Source organism: Poecilia reticulata, linkage group LG19 (assembly GCF_000633615.1).
Source record: "Poecilia reticulata strain Guanapo linkage group LG19, Guppy_female_1.0+MT, whole genome shotgun sequence".
NCBI classification, from domain to species: domain Eukaryota; kingdom Metazoa; phylum Chordata; class Actinopteri; order Cyprinodontiformes; family Poeciliidae; genus Poecilia; species Poecilia reticulata.
The window spans coordinates 22297602-22321349 of record NC_024349.1 but is presented as its reverse complement, the minus strand read 5'-3'; the positions used below and the strand labels follow the sequence as shown (position 1 = coordinate 22321349).

The window sequence follows — 23748 nt, the reverse complement described above, 5'->3', positions numbered from 1 at the left end:
GCCAAGATACTGCGCAGAACCCTCAAGCTCCCAGGCCTCTGGTAGAGGACCCGAGCTCAGAGGATGAAACAGACCACCCGGTGGAGGGTGAGAAGGGAATTTTTTATAAAATCCCAACAAATCTCTGCATAAAATTCCATTTAGGTATTACTATCGGAATTACAGCAACTCGAAAAAGTATTCACACCCCTAGATCTTTTTCACAGTCAAAGCCTTCATTCTTTTATTATAGACCCACATAAAATATCACAAAGCTCTGAAGTGGAATCATTCTTCTGTTAGATAATTGTTACGTTTGTGTTGGTGTTTCATCACAAAGTAAATGAAGCATATTTACTTTGTGATTTTAACGAGACAATATTTAAACGGCCAAGCTGTAGAAACATTGTAAGAGGTTTTAAAACACAGTAAATGTCTGCCATTACCACACTTTATTAAAAAAGTGGAAAGAACAAATAAAAATGGATTACACATATTTAGTATTGAGAGACATTTCTAACTCAACAACAGGTTACCCATGAGTGTGGTGGAGGAAGGGGGCGTGGAAGGAAGAGCCACAGTGGCAGCATATGATTGGCCGGCGGGTTGCTGGGGGCCGTCCTCTTGGTTCTCCTCTTCCTTCTCCTCCTCCTGCTCCTCACCCGATTCAAAGAGTCTGAAGGAGCAGAGGAGGGGGGACAACACGGAAACATGAACATCGGTTCTTTTTTTTTTTTTGTCGTTTTGACGGCGTAAATATTTCTGGTAACATGACCACACCTGTGTTTTTGAACAAGGACACACTCGCCTCCGTCCTGCGGATCTACATTGTAGACATAGAGGTAACCCTCTGAGGAAGCAACTAGCAGCCGTGGAAGCTTCTGAATCCTGAAACACAGATAAAGTGTGAACAGATCTATTTAGATATATTCGACTGCGTATTAACGCAGTGTTTTCCAATTATTTGAAATTAATTAAATAATTAATTTCAATTAATTATTTTAAATTAATTGAAATTAATTTCAAATATTGTCCAGAAATATTTGGAATATCTGGAAAAAACCTGGAAGTTTTCTGAGGTTGTGAAGTAGAACATTTTTGACTATTGGAAGTTTCAGAACATGAAAAATTTCTCCTTCTTGAGGTCAGAAATGAATGCACTGGGGCCGTTGCTCATAGAAAAAAAACGAGAAGTAAATTTTCCACCAAAAAACACCTAAGAAATGTTTAGATCAATTTCAGAAATTTCCTCCAAAAAACTTGGAATCTTTTGAGCTCCAAAAATTTAAAATTTGTAAAAAAAAAAAAATAATAATAATAATAAAAAAAATAGAAATTTCTAGATTAATTCCAAAAATTTTCTAGAAAAAAAACTTGGAAATTTTCTGAGCTTGTAAAGTAAAAGATTTTGGACTTTTGGAAATTTTCTGAGTTTTAAAATTTGAGATTGTTTGGTTTTTTGTGCTCACAGAACTGCCTTGTTTTTCCAGAACATTTTCTGGCAGAAATTTACTATTCCTTTTTTTTCTGTATTTCTCCGATAAGCCGTCATATTTCATTTTATATGAAAAATAAAAACAAACTAAAATAACTTTGGGGTGCTGATTTCTTACATGGCCAGGGCACAGATGTTCTTCAGGCCAAACATGTTGAGCCGTACGGTGGCGAAGGCGCGGTCCTGGTGCATCATGTCAGACACATGGGTGGGTAGGTAGGTGCTGGCTGCCGTGAACATCTTCCCCACATATGCCGACCATGTTGGAGATTCCTCCTCTTGACTGGAGGGAACATGAAGGTTCAGGATCAATATTTAAATTACTTCTTTTTTTTTATCCTTACACCACTGGCCATACCAGTAGGTGGCAACAAAATCACCAGTGATATTAAAAAGGAAGCTCATTTTAATGCTGCAAAAACATGATTCAACATTTGTTGTTGCAACATTGAAAGCCTCTGATTATCAAAATTGAGATGAATAAAAGACTTTAAGACTTCTGTTGGCTTTCCTCTCCTACGAGATTTGTCATTGGGTCATTTCAGAAAGAGAAAAATGTCCACCATCGTCACGATGTCAAGAAACTTTTAATTAAATTTATTATTATTATTATTATCTTTTTTTTTTTTTTTACTATTTCTAGTTTTTATAAATGGCCCAAAAGATGTTCAGATCAATATTTGGAAAATGTGTTAGGTAATATATGCTAGCTTACACAACAGTTAAAATAGCTGTGGTTACACTGCAGTTATGGTTTTATTCCTTTATTTTTTTCAAAGACATAGGTTCACAGATTAGTAAGTAGAATTGTGATTTATGTATTGTTTCAATATTTTTCCATTAGTTCTTAAAAAAAACTAAGACTTGTATGTGTGATAGTTTGTCACATATTTACAGATATTCAAACAAACATTTTGTTTTGAGTAAACCTGACAAGGTTATGAAAACAGTCATATTTTGGAGATTCTCACATATGTATAATAATAAGTTGTTGTTATGATCATTGGATGTTTGGGTTTTAGTTTTCTTCTGGGTTTTGATCATTTCTTTATTGGATAAATCTCGCTAATATTTGCTTTGCCTCTGTGTTCATTATTGTCACTAAGGTGTTGCCATATTAGTTCATTCCTTTGCTTCGGTTCTGTTTCTTGTATTCTGAAATTATTTCTCTTAGATTGACATCAGGCCTTTTTTCCCTTTTGGGTTGTAGACCCTAAGGTTTTAGTTAAGTCTTCCTCCCTCAGCCTCCCTGCTGTGTTCAGCCACAGCTGTTCCACATCTCCTCTGTTTAGTTCCACCTCTGCCTCTGTATTTGAGCTCCTGTTTTTTTGTTTTACATCGTTCCTTTGCTGTATTTTTCCATTCCGCTGCCTGAACCTCTGTCCATGCTCCATGTCCTGCTCTTGACACACGCTTCATGACAGATACTTTGGCTAGGTCAGTGAGGCATGTTGAAGCGACCTGGACAATGCAGGTGAAGTAGGTTAAAGGTTTGTTTGTCTGCATTATAACTGCAGCCTGATGCCAAAATGGGGGCAAACAGCTGGCTTGTGCTGGATCTGATTGGTGTGTATAAAGTACAATGTGTGCCTGACATGAAGCAGATATTCCATGCTGTGTATTGTTTTGTAATACACAGCATGTGTCTCTAAGCTGCAAATAGCTAAAGAGCGTTCTGACAGACTGTGACGCTAAAAATGTCTGTCTCTTTAAGGCCAGCTCACTGAAAAGCTTTATGTCAGGGCTGATTATCCAGTTGATGTTGGGTTTCCGATTTTTTCAGTCAGTTTTTCAAAGTCTGGTCCGTGGCCCGCTGGGTGGGACATTAGGGGGCCATTTAAGGACCTCAGAAAGTTAGAGGGAAGATGAGGGGGGAAAAAAAGAAAACATATTTTAATCATAATCTTTTATTCTTCAGTCCTTTCTTTTTTAAATATAATGAATAAGTTCAAATAATTGATTTAAATATTATTTTTTATGCTCGTTTTCTGATTGGCTGCCAGTCAAACTAACCAAGCTGATTTGCTCCTCAAGCTAGCATAGCAAGCTAGCTATGGAAAAGTTTCTGAGCAGAAAAAGAGCAGTTTGTCCAGCAGCCCATGTTCAGCCTTACTGCTGTAAAAAACCAGAAGAACTGTGGGAACAAAATAACATTTGATGTGATTAAAGCAACATTATGTATTTTCTTATCATCAAAGGAGGGGATTGTGATGAAAAATGGTCTTATCTGGTAATAAAATCAGAATATATTGTCTGATAGTAAAATTTTATGCCACAGAACTCATGGCTAACTAAAATCCAAAGCTATGCTTTGCTAAATAAATGTAATACTTATTGAGTAGAGAATAGAAACCATGTAAAAGATGACATTTCTCTACATATTTTGTACATCATCTGCAGGTTTGTAAAGAGGGTCTCTGAGCAGAGGCTAAAACTGCTCTAAATAAATCAGGTTGTTAAATAAATGAGTGAAAGTCTCCATGTCCAAATAACATTGTACCTTTAGACTCAAACATTCAAGCCTTTATGACCGTTTTACCCCAGAGCTTCTATTCGGTGACTCGAACATAAAAGGAAACGGTGTTTACCTGGGGCTGTGTTGTTCCAGTTTGAAGATGTGAACAGTCTCAGTGTTGCTGGAAGCGCACAGGAACTGAGCGTCGGCGCTGAACGATAAAGAGCTGATGCTAACGTATCTGAAACAGGACATCAACGAGAAAACACTAAATTAAGATGCAATTGTTCATTTTTCAAAAGAGAATATACGTTGCTAACATAACGTTCTTATAATAAGAAAATCATCTTAGGAAAAGAGATTAAATTTGATTTGAGAGTCTGTTCATAGTTAGAGAACACTAACTTCAAAATTCCTTTTCGAAAAACACATGTAGCAGTTTGTAAAGCATCAGTGCATGTAGCGTGGTACTGGAATCACACCTGATCTAGTTCTTTAACAAGAACTGAACAATTCCAGCCTCTGAGTGAAGATGGAACACATAATTCCTCTCACCTGCATTTCCATTGACCAGAAAATTGCACAATTTAACATTTTGTAGATAAATTAGCTTAATTGGAACTCTGCAATCTCAAGAAAAATCACATTTTTAAATAAAAAGATTTGGCATGACGATGAGGAGTGTGTTTTTTTGGGTCGTATCGAAACTGGTTTATTTTTCAGTTCTCCAATGGAAACACTTTTTTCGCATCACAACAGTTACATAATCAACAACCGGATGTTGCCACTGGCACAAACTACAAAGAAGAAGAAGACAGAAAGTTGATGGAGGATGATGGCGCGGAGTGTTTTTTTTAACAACTTCTCACGTGAACAAACTTATTCACATGTGATTTTGATTCCATTTCTTATTTAATGGAGACACTGCAATTGCAAAATTGTGTGTGTTTCTTTAATACTAGCAGAATATTGACAACATTTTGCGCATATTTATAAGGGAAACGCATCCAGGTGTGCTGTTAGCCTGTTAGCATCCTCTAAAAGCCAACTCCACAAAAATTGCTTTGCTGAGCCGGTAGTTTTTCCGCTACTAAGACGATTCTCTTCATCCCAGCTCAGAAGCACAGAATATTAAAACCACATATAAACACAAACCTTTTCATCCCCCGACGAAATTCAAACAACTTCTGACCCTCTGGGACGCTGAAAACTCTGATAACAGTACCCTACAGAAAAGAAGAAGTAGTTCACGCTCCATGTTATTGAAAATAACAAAAGCAGGGTTTTGCTGTTTTCACGCCCTCGCCTTCTCAGATGCGCTGGCCAGCTTTGTGCCGGAGGCGTTGAACGTCAGGGCCGCCAGCGGGCTGTCGTGGGCCTGGATCAGGGTCACTGTGCTCTAACAGTGGGAAAACAAATGCTTTCTAGTGACATGCATCCAATCTAAAACTGGGGTTCACCCCGTCAACCCCGATCCTCACCAGGTTGTTGGCGTCGTAGACCGTGATCTCTCCAATGGTGGCGCTGCCTGGGTAAGCCAGGTAGGAGTTGCCATGGTTAACGGACAGCGCACACAGACCTACAGGTTAGCAGAGGGAGCATTGTAAGTTTTTATACCAGTTGAGTCAAATTTGAACTTGACCTCTTTCACTGTGATTATGTTTCGGTCCTGATAAGTGGAATTCCAGTTTAACTCAACCCACAGATGATTGGCCAAAACAACTGAAGAAGTAAATGTTCTGGGTGTTATTTTAAAAAGAAAAAGTAGAAGCAGCAATGCATTATTTTTCTTCTTGTAACAAAAGGCAGTTTTCAGTTTCACATATATTTAGCCTAGAGAACACTCGCTCTAAGCCAGGGATGTAAAAACATTTTGCAACCAGGGCCAAAGTGATGAAAGCATTCACGAGGCACAAAATATAAAAACTGAATACATTACTTGTGTATTTTTAAAATATTCTCAATAACATGCAAAACATGCATAAAGTAATCTATTTTTATAGAAAAGACCCAAAACATAAAATTGCATAATTGCCATATTAAAAGACAGGTTTTTAGTTTGTTTTTGGAAGGGCGGGGGGCAGGTTGTCTTTTCTTTTCTCTTTTCTTTTTTAAGAAAAATAGTTAATAGAAAACAAATGTGTTGTATCTAACATTTTGGAATAATATTTCTTTTTTTGAAAATCTGACTCTGAAAATAAAGGGTTCATCTGCATCAACAGTCAATGTTTGCAGGACAGATTTGCTCCGTCCTGAACAGAATCACCCAAACGGCTGTAAATGGCCCTTGTGTCCCAGTTTGGATGCCCATGTTTTAAGTGAAAACTCTGTAATGCATTTCAAATAACCAAAACAGGAATGTCTCTGCGAACGTTGAGTTTTTGCACCCAAATCATCAAATGACTTGCTTACCGTGTTATAGTGAGCTGCAGCTGCTCTCCTGGCCAAAATATTAATTTTGTGAGAAATTGTTCCGGCTGAACCAATTCCCATCCATCTGTATCCAATGAAAATGGCCACCTGGAGAATCCAATTTCTAGATGCTTCATTTAAAATGGACTCCAATTGGATAAATGTCTTTAGTTTTGATTGAACCAACTTTAAAACACCCCACTAGACATTACCCACTAAAAATCTGTCTAACATAAATACATTAGAAGCTAAAGAGATGGTAAAAACGCTTAAAGTTATCCATAGTGAATCTTCTGAAAGAACACTTTTTACTGATTCATGTGCACAAGCAAGTTTGGAGTTTATAATTTTGCGCAGACATTTTGAGCCTGTGGTCCATTTGCTGCTGCAGAGTTATTTTCAGTTAAATGACCAGGTAGCTGGGTGTACCTGTTGGGTTGACCGGCGTGTTGAGCAGAGTCTTGAGGAGTTTCATGTCTCTGATGTTGTGGATGTAGATGGACTCCTCCAGGCACACCACGAGTCGCTGAAGTCGACAAACCATGAGATCAGCACGGCAACGCAGCCGGACACAACCGGAAAGATCCGCTTCCCGTTCTCACCTGTCTGTTCAGCTTCACCGACAGGATGTTGTTGGAGTAGCTATAGTTGCAGATTTCCGTCCCCTTCTTGAAGTGGTAGACGTTCATTCGACGGGGCATGGAGAGACTGACCACCACTACCAGGCTGCTGGAGAACAGTCGCTCCACGATGTAGACGTCTGGGCACTCCACTGAGAGAAACCAAAGCAGCCTCGTGAGTGCTAAAGCTAGTTAGCGTGGCCACCAATGAACGCAGACAAAAGGGTTTCCTGTAAGGGTGAATTGTTTCTCCATTAACACGTTTAGCAGCGACGACATAAGATTGATTGACAGCACTAAGCCCCTCCTCCCGTCTCTGATTGGTTGTTTTTGATTGGGGCGACTCGGGAGTGGTGTGTTTCTCCTGACGGCAACAGAAGGTGAGGGAGGATATTGATCTACTCACAGATTATCTGTCTCATTATTTTTCACAATATGGTGAATTAAACTTGATTGTCTGGTAAAGTGATTGTAAATAAACAAAAGTATTGATTCAAACATATAATTTTTGCACTTACACTAGGTTTACAACTAGACCTGTCGCAATGACAAATACTGTCATAAACAATAATGTTGTTTTTTGAGACAATTTCCAAGTAACATAATGGTAATGGCATAATAATAATAATAATAATAATAATAATAATAATAATAATAATAATAATAATAATAATAATAATAATAATAATTAAACTCTCTCAAAGATCAAAAAACTTTCAATTCTAATAAACATTTAACACTGAAACTGGAAAACATTTTAAATATCCAAAATGAACAGACAAAACAAAAGAAAGAACAAATAAAAGGAATTATGAAATCTGTAAAGAAAATGTTCCTTCAAAACAAAAAAGAAAAATAAAAAAAGGGGCCAAAGAACCAAACTGAAAACATTTGGTTTCCAGTTTTATGTAGAAAGAGAGAAAAGAGGAAAAACAACAATAAATCATGCCAATGGAAATGATTGAGCTGGTTTTAATTTGTCATGCAATTAATTGACGGTCGCTTCTGGAGACATCTGTGGTTGAGAAGTCATGATACGGCCCATTTGATGAGGGCTCAAAAAAGCACTTAGACAGTGCTGTGATTAGCAGAATAATGCAGCAGCAGACTGCTTCTGAGATAAACATGAATACAAAGTTGCATGTTCTGCAACAATGAATCCTCTTCGCTTCAGGAGTTTTTGTTTGGTGGTGAGGTTAGCATGGAAAGTGTCTGCGTCGTACCTCCCTCATGGATACAGTCCAGTTTGTCCACAGCTGTGACGGAGAAGAGCCGGTATCCCGTCTTCGTGCCCACGGACAGAGAGCTGCGATCAAAACACACACACTGTCTGTCATCAAGAGAAGGAACTTCATGATCAGAACTTACACAACCATCTCCCCGGCTGTTAGGATAAAGAATTATTTTGCGAAAAATAACAAATGGAGTCCTTTAAGAAGACGGATAGCACCGTTTCTACAGATAAACACGGTGGTGGCAGCATCATTCTTTAGCTAGGCTTTCATCTGGAAAGAACACAATTGTTCCTGTTGCTGAACAAATGCATGCAAACTTCTGAATAAAAAAAAAAATATATATATATATTTTTTTCATCTGGAAAGAACACAATTGTAAAAAAAAAAAATATATATATATATATATATTTTTTTTTTTTACAGATTTTCTAAAATTGATCAAATAGGAATAATTTTGGGTCATTCTGGCTGACCTAAACTGAGAGAAGTTTGGTTTGATTTAACTTCAGACAGTGAGAAAAAATCAATTGCTTATGTTTACAGCAAATAAGTAAACATTAGTTGACTTATTTGCTGTAAGTAAACTTATGTGTCACTTTAAAAAGAGCCTACAGTAGACCAGGACTCCCCAATTTTTCCTTTCTTTGTTTTTTTCAAAGTATTGTAGTTTTTATAAAACTGACAGGCTGACATCAGGTGAGTTGTTTATATTCAAGTATTTAAATCTTAAGAAGTTACAGTACATTTATTTGGGAACAACATGGAGCTATTGGCCAGTGGACATAGTTAACCTACCATGGATCACTGCCTACCTGCTACCTATTAATATACTTTAATTTTCATTAAAAATACAAAAATATATATGTTTATATATATGTTTTAGTGTTTTGTATATGTTTTGGTGCTTTATTCAGTACAAAGAGAGAAAAGAGAAAAACGATAAATCCTCAGCGTCCAAAATATATGTATATATTTTTTGTACTAGATATTTTTTTGGACTGGAAGGAGCAGAACTCTGAAGTGGTTCTGGGATTAAAAACTTCAGCAGCCATGGGCTGCCTCTTATTTCTTTATTAACATTCAAAAAACAAAGCAAAAATACTTAAGAAGCATATTTATCCATGTTACTAATGTTCCTCAATTTGTTAATCCAGATTGTTGATGTTATGGTCAGCGTGGTTCGATCATAAATTCACTACTTTGATGTGCAACAGGCCCTGAAGATTAACGCAGTGGCCTACTTCACCTCCACCTTATCTTCAACTTCTGATGTTCCGATTACAAAAAAACCTGCAGATTTGTTCTGTTTGCTCTCTGGTTTCACTGTTTGGGTTTATGTCAACAAAACTAATAAACCGTTATCTGGGAATACGGCAGAAAATCGTTATGCAACAGCCAGGTACATGAAGGAGTTCACCCTGGGCCCGGTTCCGTTCGGCTCGGCTCGGCTCGGCCCGGCCCGGCCCGCAGGTAGCTTACGTGGTGTCCTGGTTGAACGAGGAGCAGATGAAGTGGCGGTGAGGTCCGGGGCCCTCCGGTACCGCCTCTTGGGTCTCCATCCGAGCCACCGGAACCTCTGTCGTCTCGCTGTCCGAGGTTGAAGGCCTTTGGCTCGGGCCGATCCCCGCCGGGGCCCGCTGCTCCTCCTCGGCGTCCAGACTCCAAGCGCCACGCTCGCACTCTTGAGGGAAAGGAATGTCCGGGCTCAGATAGCGGTTCGGGGAGCGCTCATTTCCCAGAGGAAGAGTTCTGTCGAACCGAAACAAGATTAAAAATCAACGCTGTCACCTCCCCAATAAGATGTTTCCCCCTAGCCAGTCAGGAATCCTGTTATTATGCTGTTATTAACTTCCAGTGTTCTCGGAGAAAAACAAAAACAGCTGATGGGAGGATGCGTCACACTCTGCCGCGCAACGATTGGCTCATTCCAACAAGTCAACCCTCTTTCTTCTCGCATTGCTATTGGCCAACATTTTCTGCGCTGACGTATGATTGGATAAATCGTCTAAACATCAACCACGAACCGCCGATTAAGAAGGCATAAAGCGCCTGATTGGTCGACTAACCTTTCTGTCTTATCACGAGGAATTGTTTTGGTTATTTAATTGGATAAAACATGGAGATAAAAACAACGCAGAGAAGGTGCAAAACCTAAAAAAGTTTGGAGTAATTTGGTCATAGCCCTCCCGACCCCACTTGGGCCAAGGTTGTAAAGAGAATGGATGGATGGATGGATGGATGGATGGATGGATGGATGGATGGATGGATGGATGGATGGATGGATGGATGGATGGATGGATGGTAATTTGGTCATGTTTAGCTTTTTTCTCGGGGAAGGAACATAACATTTTTACCGTAGCAGATTTTACCTGTGCTAGATTTACTCATACTTGTGTTCAAAATAATAGCAATGTGAAAGAAAAAACAATCATTAACCAGATGCAGTACATGGAAAAGTACTTCACATTTGTCACAAGGTCTTCACATTTTCCCCTGGAACAGTAAACAGTAAAAAGTTATTGACCAGCCTTTTCCAATCTACTGTTCTGGCAGTAGAACAGTACTTTCTACTGTTTCTCAGTTTAAAAGAGAGTTTATGAACTCATTTACAAACTACAAATCTAATTTGGTTCAGATTTAATTTGGTATTTCATAATTGTAAATCTGGGTGAACAAAAATTAATTGTGGAGTTCCTCAAAGGTCCATTCTTAGGCCACTTTATTTAAGATCTACATGATAACCCCTATTTTAGATGAAAGGGATCTATAGCATTTCCAGCTGTATGCTGACAACACAATACGTTATATTTGTATGTCACCGCATCTACATTCACTCAGATTGTCCATAATATTAATAAGTCAATGCCAATGCGTCAGATTTTCCACTAACTTAATGCAATTCGGTTGCAAAATATAGTTTTTGCCCCCCTAAATGCAACAATTTCAATAGTCACGTTATATACAATTCATTTTCAACTGATTGTTGTAATAGCTTTTTTGTCATTTTTCTTATTTTGTGTCTCATTTTATTGCATTGTGGAGTGCAGGTTTTGCATCTGATTTGTTTTTTGTTTTTTTGTTCTTTTTAAAGTCTATAAGGAAACTTTTTGTTTGGTGACTGCATGCTAGGTATCCTATTTATTTCAGACATAGTTTTGCAAAGTTTAAAATATTTTAGTTTTTTAATCTATTTTATATCACTTAGCTGACATTATTCTTTTAATGTCTTTTATAATTCACTTTTTTTCTGTGCTATCTGAATAAACTTTCTTCCTTTGTTCAAAGATTTTTTTAAATCTTTCGTTCGATATAATTTAAAATGTAATTTAATAGCTGCATGTTGGCTGAGTGTTTCGTAAAAGGCCCGTATTCTGACCACAGTTAGACCAAACCAGCAGTTTCACTACTGTAACCTAGGTACTGCATACGATTAAAGCACTTTCAAATACTCTCATACGTATTTTACCGTTTCATTTTGCATTAATGCGCAAACTAAGTGAACGGAGAGGATGATGTTGCTTTCATATTAGTTAGTCGTGTTCCGGTAACAGAGCGTAGATTGTTAATCTAACTCTTTTCACTATCTGCTTTTGTGTGTGCGAACCATTTCCTTGACGTCACCATTTCCGCGCTGTCTCCTTTAAGGTTGCTACGGGTTATAGGCTCACATGTCAGAACGAGGAGAATTGACGTCAGTGACGGCTGCTGATTGGTTCTCAGTCGTATCCGGTGGGGCAGCGGTCCAAGGCTCGGGAAAAAAAAATCGAAGCGAGCAGGAAGATCTGGTAACGGTGCGCTTTGTGAAAAATATCATCGAGTCTTTATCGAAAGGCTCGGTGGGATTTTACAGTTTTTGTGAGTATTTGTGTCATTTCACCTCAGTCTGCTTAGGTGAAATTTTGTTTCCTGCGTTTCTCGTTTGTTTATGATAGAACTCAAGATGGCGTCATTGGAGGAGAGCTTTGCCTTTGCACAGAGCCAGCAAGCCAGTCGTTGACGCACAACGTAGGCCAAATATAGTTAAGCAGTTGTAAACAACCTTTATTGAGCATTTTTCTGCGTTTAGGGGAATATTTTTCAACCAGTTCCTAGTTAATTTGTTTGCGGTGGGTAGCTTCAGTTCATCCGTCGGCCTTCTTGACCTACACGGCGATACTCCTACAGACAGGACATTTGATTTATATTCTAAAAAGCAGTTTCACTGAATACACTTGCATTTATCGACTTTCCTTCAACACCTTTCGTCGTTTTCTCGTAAGCCACGTCATTATGCATGACGAAAATGCCTTCACTTTTAACTGACGTTCATTATTTTATGGAGAGCAGGTGAAATTGTGCAACTAAACTGAAGGCTAAATGTGATTTTTGGTAGACTCATACCGCCACAATGGGTACTTGGATCAATCCATTACATAAGCCGTAAATTCTCTACTAATGGCTGTTGCATGTGGGTCCAAAAACAGAGGCATCTTTGGCTTACAGGTTCCGCGCTAGGTTAGATTAAAACAATCCTGCCAAGTTTTCAGTACAAATGACTTTATTCCTCAGAATCTGTGTCTGGATTATTATTATTTGTGTTTTATAAATTTGATAACTGCTCTGTAATTTCCCTTGCACAGTTGTCAGATTAGAAGTGACATGGGTGCCGTTCATGCTCGGTGCACATGCAGGCGGAGATTGGATTGTTCTGCTAGTGACACGGGTCCTCTTTATTCTTCTAAAACGCACACATTGATTGGTGGCAGCAGTTGAGAAGCAGTGCTGCTGCTGAAACGTGGACAGGTTAAGCTCAGTTAAAACTCAAAGCCTGCGGAGCAGCTAAGGTCAGGATGTTTTTGCATTTTTGTAGAAATTCCGTGCTGCGTATGAATCCTGTTGTGGTTGGGCCTGTTTAACAGCAGCTCTGTAACTGTAGGCCCTGTGCGTGATGAGGCATCAGTTAGCTGAATTATTTTCATTCAGCCACATAAGTGTGATCACATCATATGACCAGGCTTCCATGGCGAGCAAAACAAAACCCTGTCTTCCCGCCCCGTCTCACTCTGGTTCTATTTTTCTCACGTTCTCATCAGTTCTGTCAGTCCGCGTCTCATCCTTTCTCAGGATCTTAATTTCAGTGTTTCAACAACACAGCACAACACAGGTTAACCCTCTCAATACCTCCGTTGTGCAGTTCTAATCTGACGTCGGGCTTTTTGTCTCCTCTCCAGCGTTAAGGTCAGAGGTCATAGAGCAGGGTTGCGGCTGTCGTCATGGCATCTGGAAGTACGAGCAGCGAGGAGGAGCGGAGCCTCAGGGAGTGTGAGCAGTACGTGCAGAAACACAACATCCAGCAGCTGCTGAAGGACTGCATCGTCCAGCTGTGCACCTCCAGGCCCGACCGGCCCATGGCGTTCCTCAGGGAATACTTTGAGAGGCTGGAAAAGGTTTGTGTTTGGTGTGGTTAGTAGTGGTAAACAAAGCATCACACCGCCTTCATTAAGTGTGCAAAATAATGGATTCTTCTCACTTACTCTTCAGCTGTTAATATCATATCATCGATTAAACATGTTTTTTTCGTTTTCTATTTCTACAGTGCTGCTGTTAAGGTTTTGGCATTTGTTTTGTCTTTACTGTGTTTGAGAAAAGCAGATTTTATGTTTTTCAATATGATCTAAAATAGAGAATATTTATTAAATTAAAAACAAAATGGCTTCCAGTCAGGTCAGTTCAGTACCGTACCATGGTGTTGGTGGTAGTTTTGCAGTGTTTCCTTCTCTGCTTGCTTTGTTTTTGGATACTCACACTAACACAGTCTAGTGAAACATCAATACATGCTCAGCGCTTTCTGAAAATATTCAACTCTTTCAAAATTTTTGTTGTTGTTGTGCAACCTAAATTGCACAACAATTTTTTTTTTTATAAAGATAAAAAATATATCATTTTTGCGCCAGTAGACTTCCTTGTAGACTTGATTTAATTGGCTGTTTTGTTGTATTTTCATCCTCTAAGTAAAGTGTCCTTCAACCTCTGGTTGTAATGTTCAACTATGGAGTTTAAAAAAAGAGCCAGAATAACTACTGACAAGCAAATTCCTTTTAGTACTTCATTTATTACGAATCATAAGCTACAAACGCAGCACACTGATTGGTCCTTCAGTTAATTGTGGCCTGGCTCTGTGATTCGTAACAGTAAACCATAGTGTGCACTGTAACTTTAAGAAAAACTGTTCCAAAAGAATTTAAGAACTTTAAGCTTTTTGTGCCTCAACACAACATATAAATGACCTTTATTTAAACAAGACAACAAGACAACATATGACTGAGGTGAAACTTTCAGATACCCACAGATGGTTCTAGTAGATGGCAACCTAGTGTGAAAAACGGTCTGTCTGTTTTCTTTTATCTGCCAAAGTACATGAAATATATATAGCTGTATTTATATTTACTCTAAAAGAATCATTTTTTTCACTATTAATTCCAGAGTTGAGTAAGAACTAGCTACATTTACTCAATTACATTTACGTGATTAACGTTTTTGAAAAAGAAAAAACAAATCTTTTAGTATTTTTACTATGTTATATGTTTTACTTTTACTTGTGTAGCTTCATAGTAAAATTGAGTTATTTTACTATGAAGTATACTCTTAAGTAACATTTCTGTCATCCTTGGCCCAAAACTGGGTAATAAAAACTGCTACAATGTTCTAACAACACTTGGTCTAAAACACAGGCAGCTTTACCCCTCATTTGGCTCGTCACACAAAGCTGCAAAATGTTTTCAGTTAACAATTGATGAGGTTTATTTTTGTGAAATATTATTGTTGTTGTTTGGAGGAGATGCTCAGAGACATCAGGCATTGACGAGAGTAATTTGTTTGCCAGCTTGATTGGGATCAGTGAGCCATAAACTACCATGTTCTATCTTTTTGTTGTCATTGGATGCACCACATCACACTGACTATAACACTCTTTGGTGTCGAAGGGATTACCAAGGAGGACAAAAAAGGTGACTATTTTCCTCATCATTGAGCTGCTTAAAATGAAGTCAGAGGAAGCACCAAGATGGAAGAAGTTATGAAAATAATAATATCACATAAATGACTCTAACGGCACAGACAAACAAGAAAACCGGAGCTGGAGTTACTGTGAGACAGTACAACCAGGGGCACTGCCAGGAATCTTGGGCCCCATGACAAACAATTAGATTGGGGCACCCCGGGCAGCTGCTGTTACAAGTTTTTGAGTCTATTTGACCCACAAATAGCATCACAATTTTAAAGGCTTGCAGCTGCCTTGCTTTCTTTGGTCCAATACTGATACTAGGATAATATTTACTGCTCATGAATTTTACATACAACAGTTCACATACAGTATGCAAGTAGGTTGCTTACATTTTTCTATTACTGAAATGGCTGAAATGGCATATTGCCTATGATGAGCGATGGTCATAAGCAATATGCAAAATATACATAAAGCAATCCAGACTTCTCAAAAAATGCTATGTAGTTGCATTTTGTTCAAGCTGCAGTATATAACTTTAATAAAAAATATGTTTTCTCCACATTTGTTAAAGCTGTCATCATGTCGTGCCAGTTTGTTATGAGACAGATAATCTGTGATAACAATCAATCTCCTCCACCTCCTGCCTGAACTACTATTGCTAAAGTAATGCAACATTCTGGCCAAAACAACCAATCAGAACCAGTAGGACAGTCTTAGTGCTGTCAGTCAACCTCATTCACTCACTGCTAAATATGTTAATGGGGGAGAAAGGACTTATTAAAGGAAAACCGTTTATCTGCCATCATTGGTAACTATGCTAACCAGACTGAGCATTCACAACAAGCTGCGCTAGCTACAGCATAGCACAGAGCGAGGGGAGGGAGGATGAGCAGCAACATGAGATTGTGATTGACAGCAGTAAAACTCTCCTGCCACTGATTGGTTGTTTCTAGATAGCACTGGGAGAAGGCAGAGGAAATAGATGTTTCACAGATTATCTCTCATGCCGTACCGTCACAATATAATGGCAGCTTTAACAAATATGTAAAAAAAATCACCCAGACTCTGCCTCCAGCGGCCCCCGAGTAAATTGAGTTTGAGACCCCTGAATTACAGACTTTGCTTGAATTCACACCACATAATTTTTATCACTATGTCATAACGGCGTTTCCCTGTACACCGGAGCAGACTTAAAAACGTATAAAAGACGAGATGCTAACCAGTTTTTTTTCCAAACATGTTATGCTACATGAAGGTGTGGCATTGTCTCCATGGTTACTAATGATTAGAGGCGTACCTTCTCCATAATGCGGTGTTTGATATCTTTCTAATCCTACTTGCTTATAAAGTATATGAACGTTTTTCTTCTTACCTTGTAAAAAGTAGAGGTGTGCCGATCAATTGGCCACCGATCATAATTGGCCGATTTCCGTGAAAAAGTGTATGATCGGTGATCGTCGATCACGGTCTCTTGTTGCCGATCACACAAACCGATCACCTGCATCTCATTTCGCAGCCTGCCTGTGCAGCTGGTCTCTTCTTTCCTTCACACTGCGCAAACGCGCAGCAACAAATCCTAAGCGATGTGGAACTATGACGCACTGAGTGACTGGGGAAGTTTGCGTGTTGAGGCGGAACATTGAAGCATATGGGGTGAAGCACGTCAAAATGCATCAACACGACGAATCTAATATGGCATAAAAACAAGTGACGGAGTTTTGCTACATCGAGGCTCACTGCAGTAATAAAGACATATGGAGGATCAGATAGCAGGTAAAGCAGCGCACAGCTACAAACACTCACCCGGATTAGCATGACATTCAGAAAGCTAAACAAATAACCTGCAAAATTATTTAAGTCTTCGAGCTGCGATGTAAGACGCTGGTTCTGTTCTCGCTGTTGAACCGCTGCTACGCGCTACAGGTAGTAATATTTCAGACGGAGCGCCGCTTCTGCTCCACCTGGTAGTGACTCTCACACCCAACCTCTGCTCAAAGCTGCAGCATCTAACCTAAAAAAATACATTCTACATGTGTATTAAAACTTTAGTTGTTTTAATACGTATTGACGGATGAGACGGATAATCTCTGAAAAAATAATCGATCTCCTCAAAATTTGAATAAAAAATGCATCTGAAACTTGAATGTTATATATTTGCGCTTACTTTTTCCATTTCAAAATTAATTCAGAATACAATTTTGACCTAAAAAAAAATCAGTGTCATTATTGGTACATGTTTGCAATTGTCATTTGTTAAAAAAATTCACATTCCTATTTCAAAGTGATGAAATTTTCAATATATATTTTTTCTCAGTGTTAAAAAAATTCAACTTTTAAAAATTCAAATACAATATTTTCAGTGTCCTAAAAATTCAACTTGCTCAAATTCGCTGTCTCAAATTCAGCGTCTAAAAATTCCCTGTACAAAAATGGCGAGGTTACTTCAGGTCACAGACATTAGCAATCGTCGTCAGATTTCAACACTGAGCCAATCACATGACCCAAGCGTCATATTGAAGAAATACCAGCATCACGAGGCTAGCGACCATGGAGGCGAACGCAAACCCAACCTCAACGGTGAGTCTATGCTTTCATATTTCTGTAGTACATTTTATTTTGYGCATRAAYTTTRATACATRATATTAAAGCTTGATTTAAAACACGGGTTTGGGCCGTTGTTGATCTTACGCCATGTAATGCTGGCATATTAGTTCTCGCTACCTGCTAGACCTCCACCCCCGTCTCTTGGCTGTCCCACACCCAATTTTTCCGTGTTTTATTTCAAAAAAGAATATCACTTGCACCAAGTCTAGAATCTTTAAATATAACTGATGGGTGGCGACTTCCCGGGTTGTTTGTATGTTGTCTTAGAGGAGACTGAGACAAGCAGTCTTAGTAAAGTTGTAATTTTYCAGGAGATGCTACCGCTAATGTAGAAGCYAAYATGGCTGCCTTGTGTGCTTCAAGGAGGGGCTGTGAACTCTACCGACATTAATTATAACCACAACCCCATTCTGTTCATCTACTGTGTTGTTCATGTGAATTCATTTATGAATAAATTAATAAATGTATGTTCATTATAGCGTCGTCCAAACTACTATATATTAATTTACATTCTTTTTACTTTGCGGTACAAAACGTCGTTCTGTTACCTAGCAACATTAGAAACAACCTCCTTTGTTTTTTAATTTGATTTTAACTCATTTTGAAGAAAAATATGCTTACAAGTACAGCTGTTAACTTATTAAAATTCTTTTAATCACCACTACTTTGCATCTCCAAAATGTCTTTGGTTACAAAGAATGTTTCAGCTATGCTAAAATTTTACTAAGACTGCTTGTCTCAGTCTCCTCTAAGACAACATACAAACAACCAGGAAAGTCGCCACCCATCAGTTATATTTAAAGATTCTAGACTTGGCGCAAGTGATATTCTTTTTTGAAATAAAACACGGGAAAATTGGGTGTAGGACAGCCAAGAGAAGGGGGTGGAGGTCTAGCAGGTAGCGAGAACTAATATGCCAGCATTACATGGCGTAAGATCAACAACGGCCCAAACCCGTGTTTTAAATCAAGCTTTAATATYATGTATYAAARTTYATGCRCAAAATAAAATGTACTACAGAAATATGAAAGCATAGACTCACCGTTGAGGTTGGGTTTGCGTTCGCCTCCATGGTCGCTAGCCTCGTGATGCTGGTATTTCTTCAATATGACGCTTGGGTCATGTGATTGGCTCAGCGTTGAAATCTGACAACGATTGCTAATGTCTGTGACCTGAAGTAACCTGGCCATTTTTGTACAGGGAATTTTTAGACGGTACAAAACGTCTAAACGCTGAATTTGAGACGGCGAATTTGAGCAAGTTGAATTTTTAGGACACTGAAAATATTGTATTTGAATTTTTAAAAGTTGAATTTTTTTTAACACTGAGAAAATATATATATTGAAAATTTCATCACTTTGAAATAGGAATGTGAATTTTTTTAACAAATGAAAATTGCAAACATGTACCAATAATGACACAGAATTTTTTTTTTTAGGTCAAAATTGTATTCTGAATTAATTTTGAAATTGAAAAAGTAAGTGCAAATATATAACATTCAAGTTTCAGATGCATTTTTTATTCAAATTTTGAGGAGATCGATTATTTTTTCAGAGATTATCCGTCTCATCCGTCAATACGTATTAAAACAACTAAAGTTTTAATACATATGTTAAATTTATTTTTTTAGGTTAGATACTGCAGCTTTGAGCAGAGGTTCAGTGTGAGAGTCACTACCAGGTGGAGCAGAAGCGGCGCTCCGTCTGAAATATTACTGCCTGTAGCGCGTAGCAGCGGTTCAACAGCGAGAGCAGAACCAGCGTCTTACATCGCAGCTCGAAGACTTAAATAATTTTGCGGGTTATTTGTTTAGCTTTCTGACCGTCATGCTAATCCGGGTGAGTGTTTGTAGCTGTGCGCTGCTTTACCTGCTATCTGATCCTCCATATGTCTTTTACTGCAGTGAGCCTCGATGTAGCCAAACTCCGTCAAGTATGGCATTGTTTTTATGTCGTATTAGATTAATGTTGATGCATTTCCATGTGCTTCAATTTTCCGCTGCAACACGCAAACTTCCCCATTCACTCAGTGCGTCATAGTTCCACATCGCTTAGGATTTGTTGCTGCGCGTTTGCGCAGAGTGAAGGAAAGAGGAGACCAGCTGCACAGGCAGGCTGTGAAATGAGATGCAGGTGATCGGTTTGTGTGATCGGCAACAAGAGACCGTGATCGGCGATCACCGATCATACACTTTTTCACGGAAATCGGCCAATTATGATCGGTGGCCGATCGATCGGCACACCTCTAATTCTAATGGAACCTGTATTTGCCTTTGTTTTATACTTTTAAGTTTTATACTTGAATTTATTTTGGCAACGTTGAGAGGTTTTATTTTGGCTCTTTGTATTATTTAGCCTCTTCAGAGCCTTCATATGTTAGTCTGTTAAAGATAGTATTATTGATAGCAGTACAATTTGCAGAATGCCTGTTTTGTTTAGTTCTTGGAAAAAGTTATTAAAAAGTTTTTGTCTAAATTGAGGTGAATTTATGGTTCCTTTTTTCACATAATGTGACCGGTAGTGTTGATCACTAAAAAAAGAAAATAATTATGTGATCGGTATCGGTGATCGGTATCGGTGATCGGCCCTCATGGGTGATCGGAATCGGCAGGAAAAAACCTGATCGGCACATCTCTAGTAAAAAGTGTTAGTTGCAAATCTGTGATCACGAGGACGGCTGCTATCCATAGCTGCCGCAACTTTCCTCATTAAAAGTCAGACAATTAAATGGCAAGTATGGTTTGCATCCTCATGTGGTTGTGCAGCCGGCCGCGCAAGTATCCTGTCACCATTTTAATGTGAAATCAACTCAATAAAAGCGATATTAAGTTACACATGTCTGTTTTTGATGGACTGTAAGGCATTGAGTGCATTGGCTGTTTTGACGAATGTCGTGACTGAGCAGGCAGAATTCTTAAGAGCGTGACATCACATGAAAAGGGTCAATAGAGAATCCTAATTGTTCTAGGAATTGTGAACCCAATCAAAATCCTCAAAAATGATTTGAAAATGTGATTAATTTGTACGGTTTTTTCCGTTCCTATTTTCCTATTTGTGAGTTTACTGCATATCACGTCCACATGGTCACCATATGCGTTTTGAATAATTCTTTGATATTTTATTAAGAAAAACCCAGGCAGCTAAGAGAACCTAATACTAGTCATTTAAGTTGCAAGATTTTATGCACAAACCTTTTTTTGTTTTAAATATAAACTGATGGAATTTGATACAATACAGTAAATGAATGTTCAATGTACACTCTGTTCATGTCAGTCACAAAATGTAAACACAATCTCTAGACTGAATTGAAAACATTGGTTTCTGAATTAAAAATAGTTTGAATCGAACCGCTAGACACTGAAAAATTGTGTCTACATGCAATAGATTCCTAATCGCAGTGCGTTTTCCTCTCTTCCCTGGCCCTGCAGGAGGAGGCCAAGCAGATTCAGAGCCAGCAGAAGGCCAGCAGCTCCCGCTCAGACTCGCGCGATGAAGAAGTGTCTCCACCCATGAACCCAGTGGTGAAGGGTCGCCGGCGGAGAGGAGCCTTCAGCGCAGAGGTTTACACAGAGGAGGACGCAGCCTCGTACGTCAGGAAGGTAGGCACGGTCTGACGTCAGCGATCAGGAACATGATGCATGCAACGCTGCTGTGGATCTGCTTCAAACATCTGTTTTCCTGCTGGTACTGAAGGTGATTCCAAAAGACTACAAAACCATGGCTGCTTTGGCTAAAGCCATTGAAAAGAATGTGCTCTTCTCACATCTGGACGACAATGAAAGGAGGTACCTGCCTTAAGCTACTTTTTTTTAAAGGGGCATTATCATTTAAAATGGACATTTTTAAGTTTTACATCCTATTATAATGTTATTTCCTCATAAAAAACATGCCTGGATTGTTGCCTTGATCTTTTTATGGATGTTTGAGAAATCCTTTAATTTCTATGGCAACCATTCAGTTGTGTAAAATGCCTGGTTGGATCTATCCCCACCTTTGAGAAGCAGCTCCTCCTCTGAGCTGCAGTTTCCAAACTTCCTCCTTCATAACTCCACTACTCAGCTCCTTCAAACTAGCCAGCAGCAATTAGCAAACCCCTGACGGCCTGCACATTTGCTGAGCTCATTATATGCTCATTATACTTTTTAGAGCAGTGCTGGTAAAATCATTGTTAAAGGTTTAAAAGAGGAGCCACGTTGTGATGACTTCCTGAAGATGGAGTTTCAGAAAAGCAGGACATTTTAAAGAGACGTAATTTTAAGGCATTAAATTTCAGAATCAAAATTTGAAAGTAATTTTTAATGTATACAGGATTTTATAACAACTGAAGGTAACAGTTATTTGGTAGTACCATAAAGTAGCACTATGTGCCTATAAAACACATAATACTGCCCCTTTAATAAACTGTTCTTATTAACATTAATATACATCCAGTTAACCATAAACCTGTTCTTTCCCAGTGACATATTCGATGCCATGTTTCCAGTCACCTACATTGCTGGGGAAACAGTTATTCAGCAAGGTAAGGGAACATACATCCAGTGTACTCGACAATTATTCATAGCATAAATTCACTTTGAAACGAAACATTTTATTTTTGTGCCTTCAGGTGATGAAGGGGACAATTTCTACGTCATTGACCAAGGAGAGATGGATGTGAGTGTCTCTCACTCTCGTTGTCGTGACGTGGCAGAAACATTCCTGTGTCTTTCAGATGATAAAACCTGTCTGACCGATTGCTCAGGTGTACGTGAACAACGAGTGGGTGACCAGCATCGGAGAGGGAGGCAGCTTTGGAGAGCTGGCACTCATCTACGGCACCCCGAGAGCGGCTACAGTCAGAGCCAAGACCAACGTGAAGCTGTGGGGCATCGACAGAGACAGCTACAGGAGAATACTCATGGTATCTATGACTCCCTGGTCTGTGTTGTTTCATGTGTTTGGAGTGACACCAACACAACTCGCCCTTCTCTGTAGGGAAGCACTTTGAGAAAGAGGAAGATGTATGAGGAATTCCTCAGGAAAGTGTCCATTTTAGGTGAGATTCTCCGGTTCCAACTGTTTAAAAATAGAAACAGATCATGTTACCTGTGTGAAGATCCTAATAACATAAAGAGTAGCTAAAAATATCTTGTCAGTTCAGATATTTCTTCCCGTCTCCATCCTCAGAGTCTCTTGATAAGTGGGAGCGTCTGACGGTGGCCGATGCCTTAGAGCCCGTTCAGTTTGAGGACGGCCAGAAGATCGTGGTGCAGGGCGAACCCGGAGATGAGTTCTTCATCATTTTAGAGGTATGCTTTTGTTTTTCAACAAACATTTTACTCTTTAGACATCAACAAGTTCACTATTGTATATTTTTATTGCCATCAAATATGCCCATCAGTGTTAAAAGTGCTGTTTCACTTTGTTCTGTAGTTTGCTGTTTTCTTAAGCTTTGTATAAAGCTTTTTGTCTTTGTTCTGTTGAACACAGTAGACTAAAACTGATCAGAGTTTATTTATTTATTTTTTTTCAGGGTTCAGCAGCTGTCTTGCAGCGTCGCTCCGAGAATGAAGAATTTGTTGAAGTAGGAAGATTAGGACCGTCTGACTACTTTGGTGAGAATCGAGCAAACACTTCTCCAGGATTTCTGCTTTTGGCAGCCGACAGTAGGGATGTCCATGTCCATGGACATTTTCTCACACTGCTGTGTGTTTGACAACTTACGCGGTCTACATTAGTATTGTGGTCGTCTACCAGAAGCTGCATTGTCCAATTTTATTTCAAAGCAGCTTTTTTTTTTTTGGCTTCTAGAAACACCCATCTTTGCCCTGCTGCTGGTGTTTTAATGTGGAGCAGATGGCTGGAGAACTAGGCTACTGCTAGCAGGCTTCCTCTTTGTCTAAGCCAGTGGTTCTTAACCTTTTTTGAGGTACCGAACCCCCCAGTTGCATATTCGCATTCAACGAACCCTTCTTATTCCAACAACCC

General features: G+C 38.9%; 2 protein-coding genes across 3 annotated transcripts in view; one reads left to right on the top strand and one right to left on the bottom strand.

The window, feature by feature from the left end:
- Positions 1-10114, bottom strand: part of LOC103481957 (WD repeat domain phosphoinositide-interacting protein 1) — a 13098-nt gene extending 2984 nt beyond the window's left edge. Inside the window, exons 1-11 of the mRNA XM_008437797.2 lie at positions 9676-10114; positions 8185-8267; positions 6944-7113; positions 6771-6867; positions 5411-5508; positions 5236-5328; positions 5085-5155; positions 4063-4170; positions 1593-1757; positions 760-867; positions 516-655 (exon numbers count right to left, since the gene is read on the bottom strand). Of these exons, the coding sequence (XP_008436019.1) occupies positions 516-655; positions 760-867; positions 1593-1757; positions 4063-4170; positions 5085-5155; positions 5236-5328; positions 5411-5508; positions 6771-6867; positions 6944-7113; positions 8185-8267; positions 9676-9755 (1213 nt within the window). The 5' untranslated portion in view covers positions 9756-10114. The remainder of the gene's footprint in view (positions 1-515; positions 656-759; positions 868-1592; positions 1758-4062; positions 4171-5084; positions 5156-5235; positions 5329-5410; positions 5509-6770; positions 6868-6943; positions 7114-8184; positions 8268-9675) is intronic.
- A 1784-nt stretch (positions 10115-11898) lies between these two features.
- Positions 11899-23748, top strand: part of prkar1ab (protein kinase, cAMP-dependent, regulatory, type I, alpha (tissue specific extinguisher 1) b) — a 14977-nt gene continuing 3127 nt past the window's right edge. The window contains exons 1-10 of one of the 2 annotated variants that reach the window (XM_008437796.2): positions 11899-12051; positions 13407-13622; positions 21210-21380; positions 21475-21566; positions 22239-22300; positions 22388-22434; positions 22523-22681; positions 22756-22816; positions 22948-23069; positions 23294-23375. In XM_008437796.2, coding sequence (XP_008436018.1) covers positions 13449-13622; positions 21210-21380; positions 21475-21566; positions 22239-22300; positions 22388-22434; positions 22523-22681; positions 22756-22816; positions 22948-23069; positions 23294-23375 — 970 coding nt within the window. In that variant the 5' untranslated portion in view covers positions 11899-12051; positions 13407-13448. The remainder of the gene's footprint in view (positions 12052-13406; positions 13623-21209; positions 21381-21474; positions 21567-22238; positions 22301-22387; positions 22435-22522; positions 22682-22755; positions 22817-22947; positions 23070-23293; positions 23376-23748) is intronic. The other variant, XM_017310960.1, reaches the window with a different exon arrangement.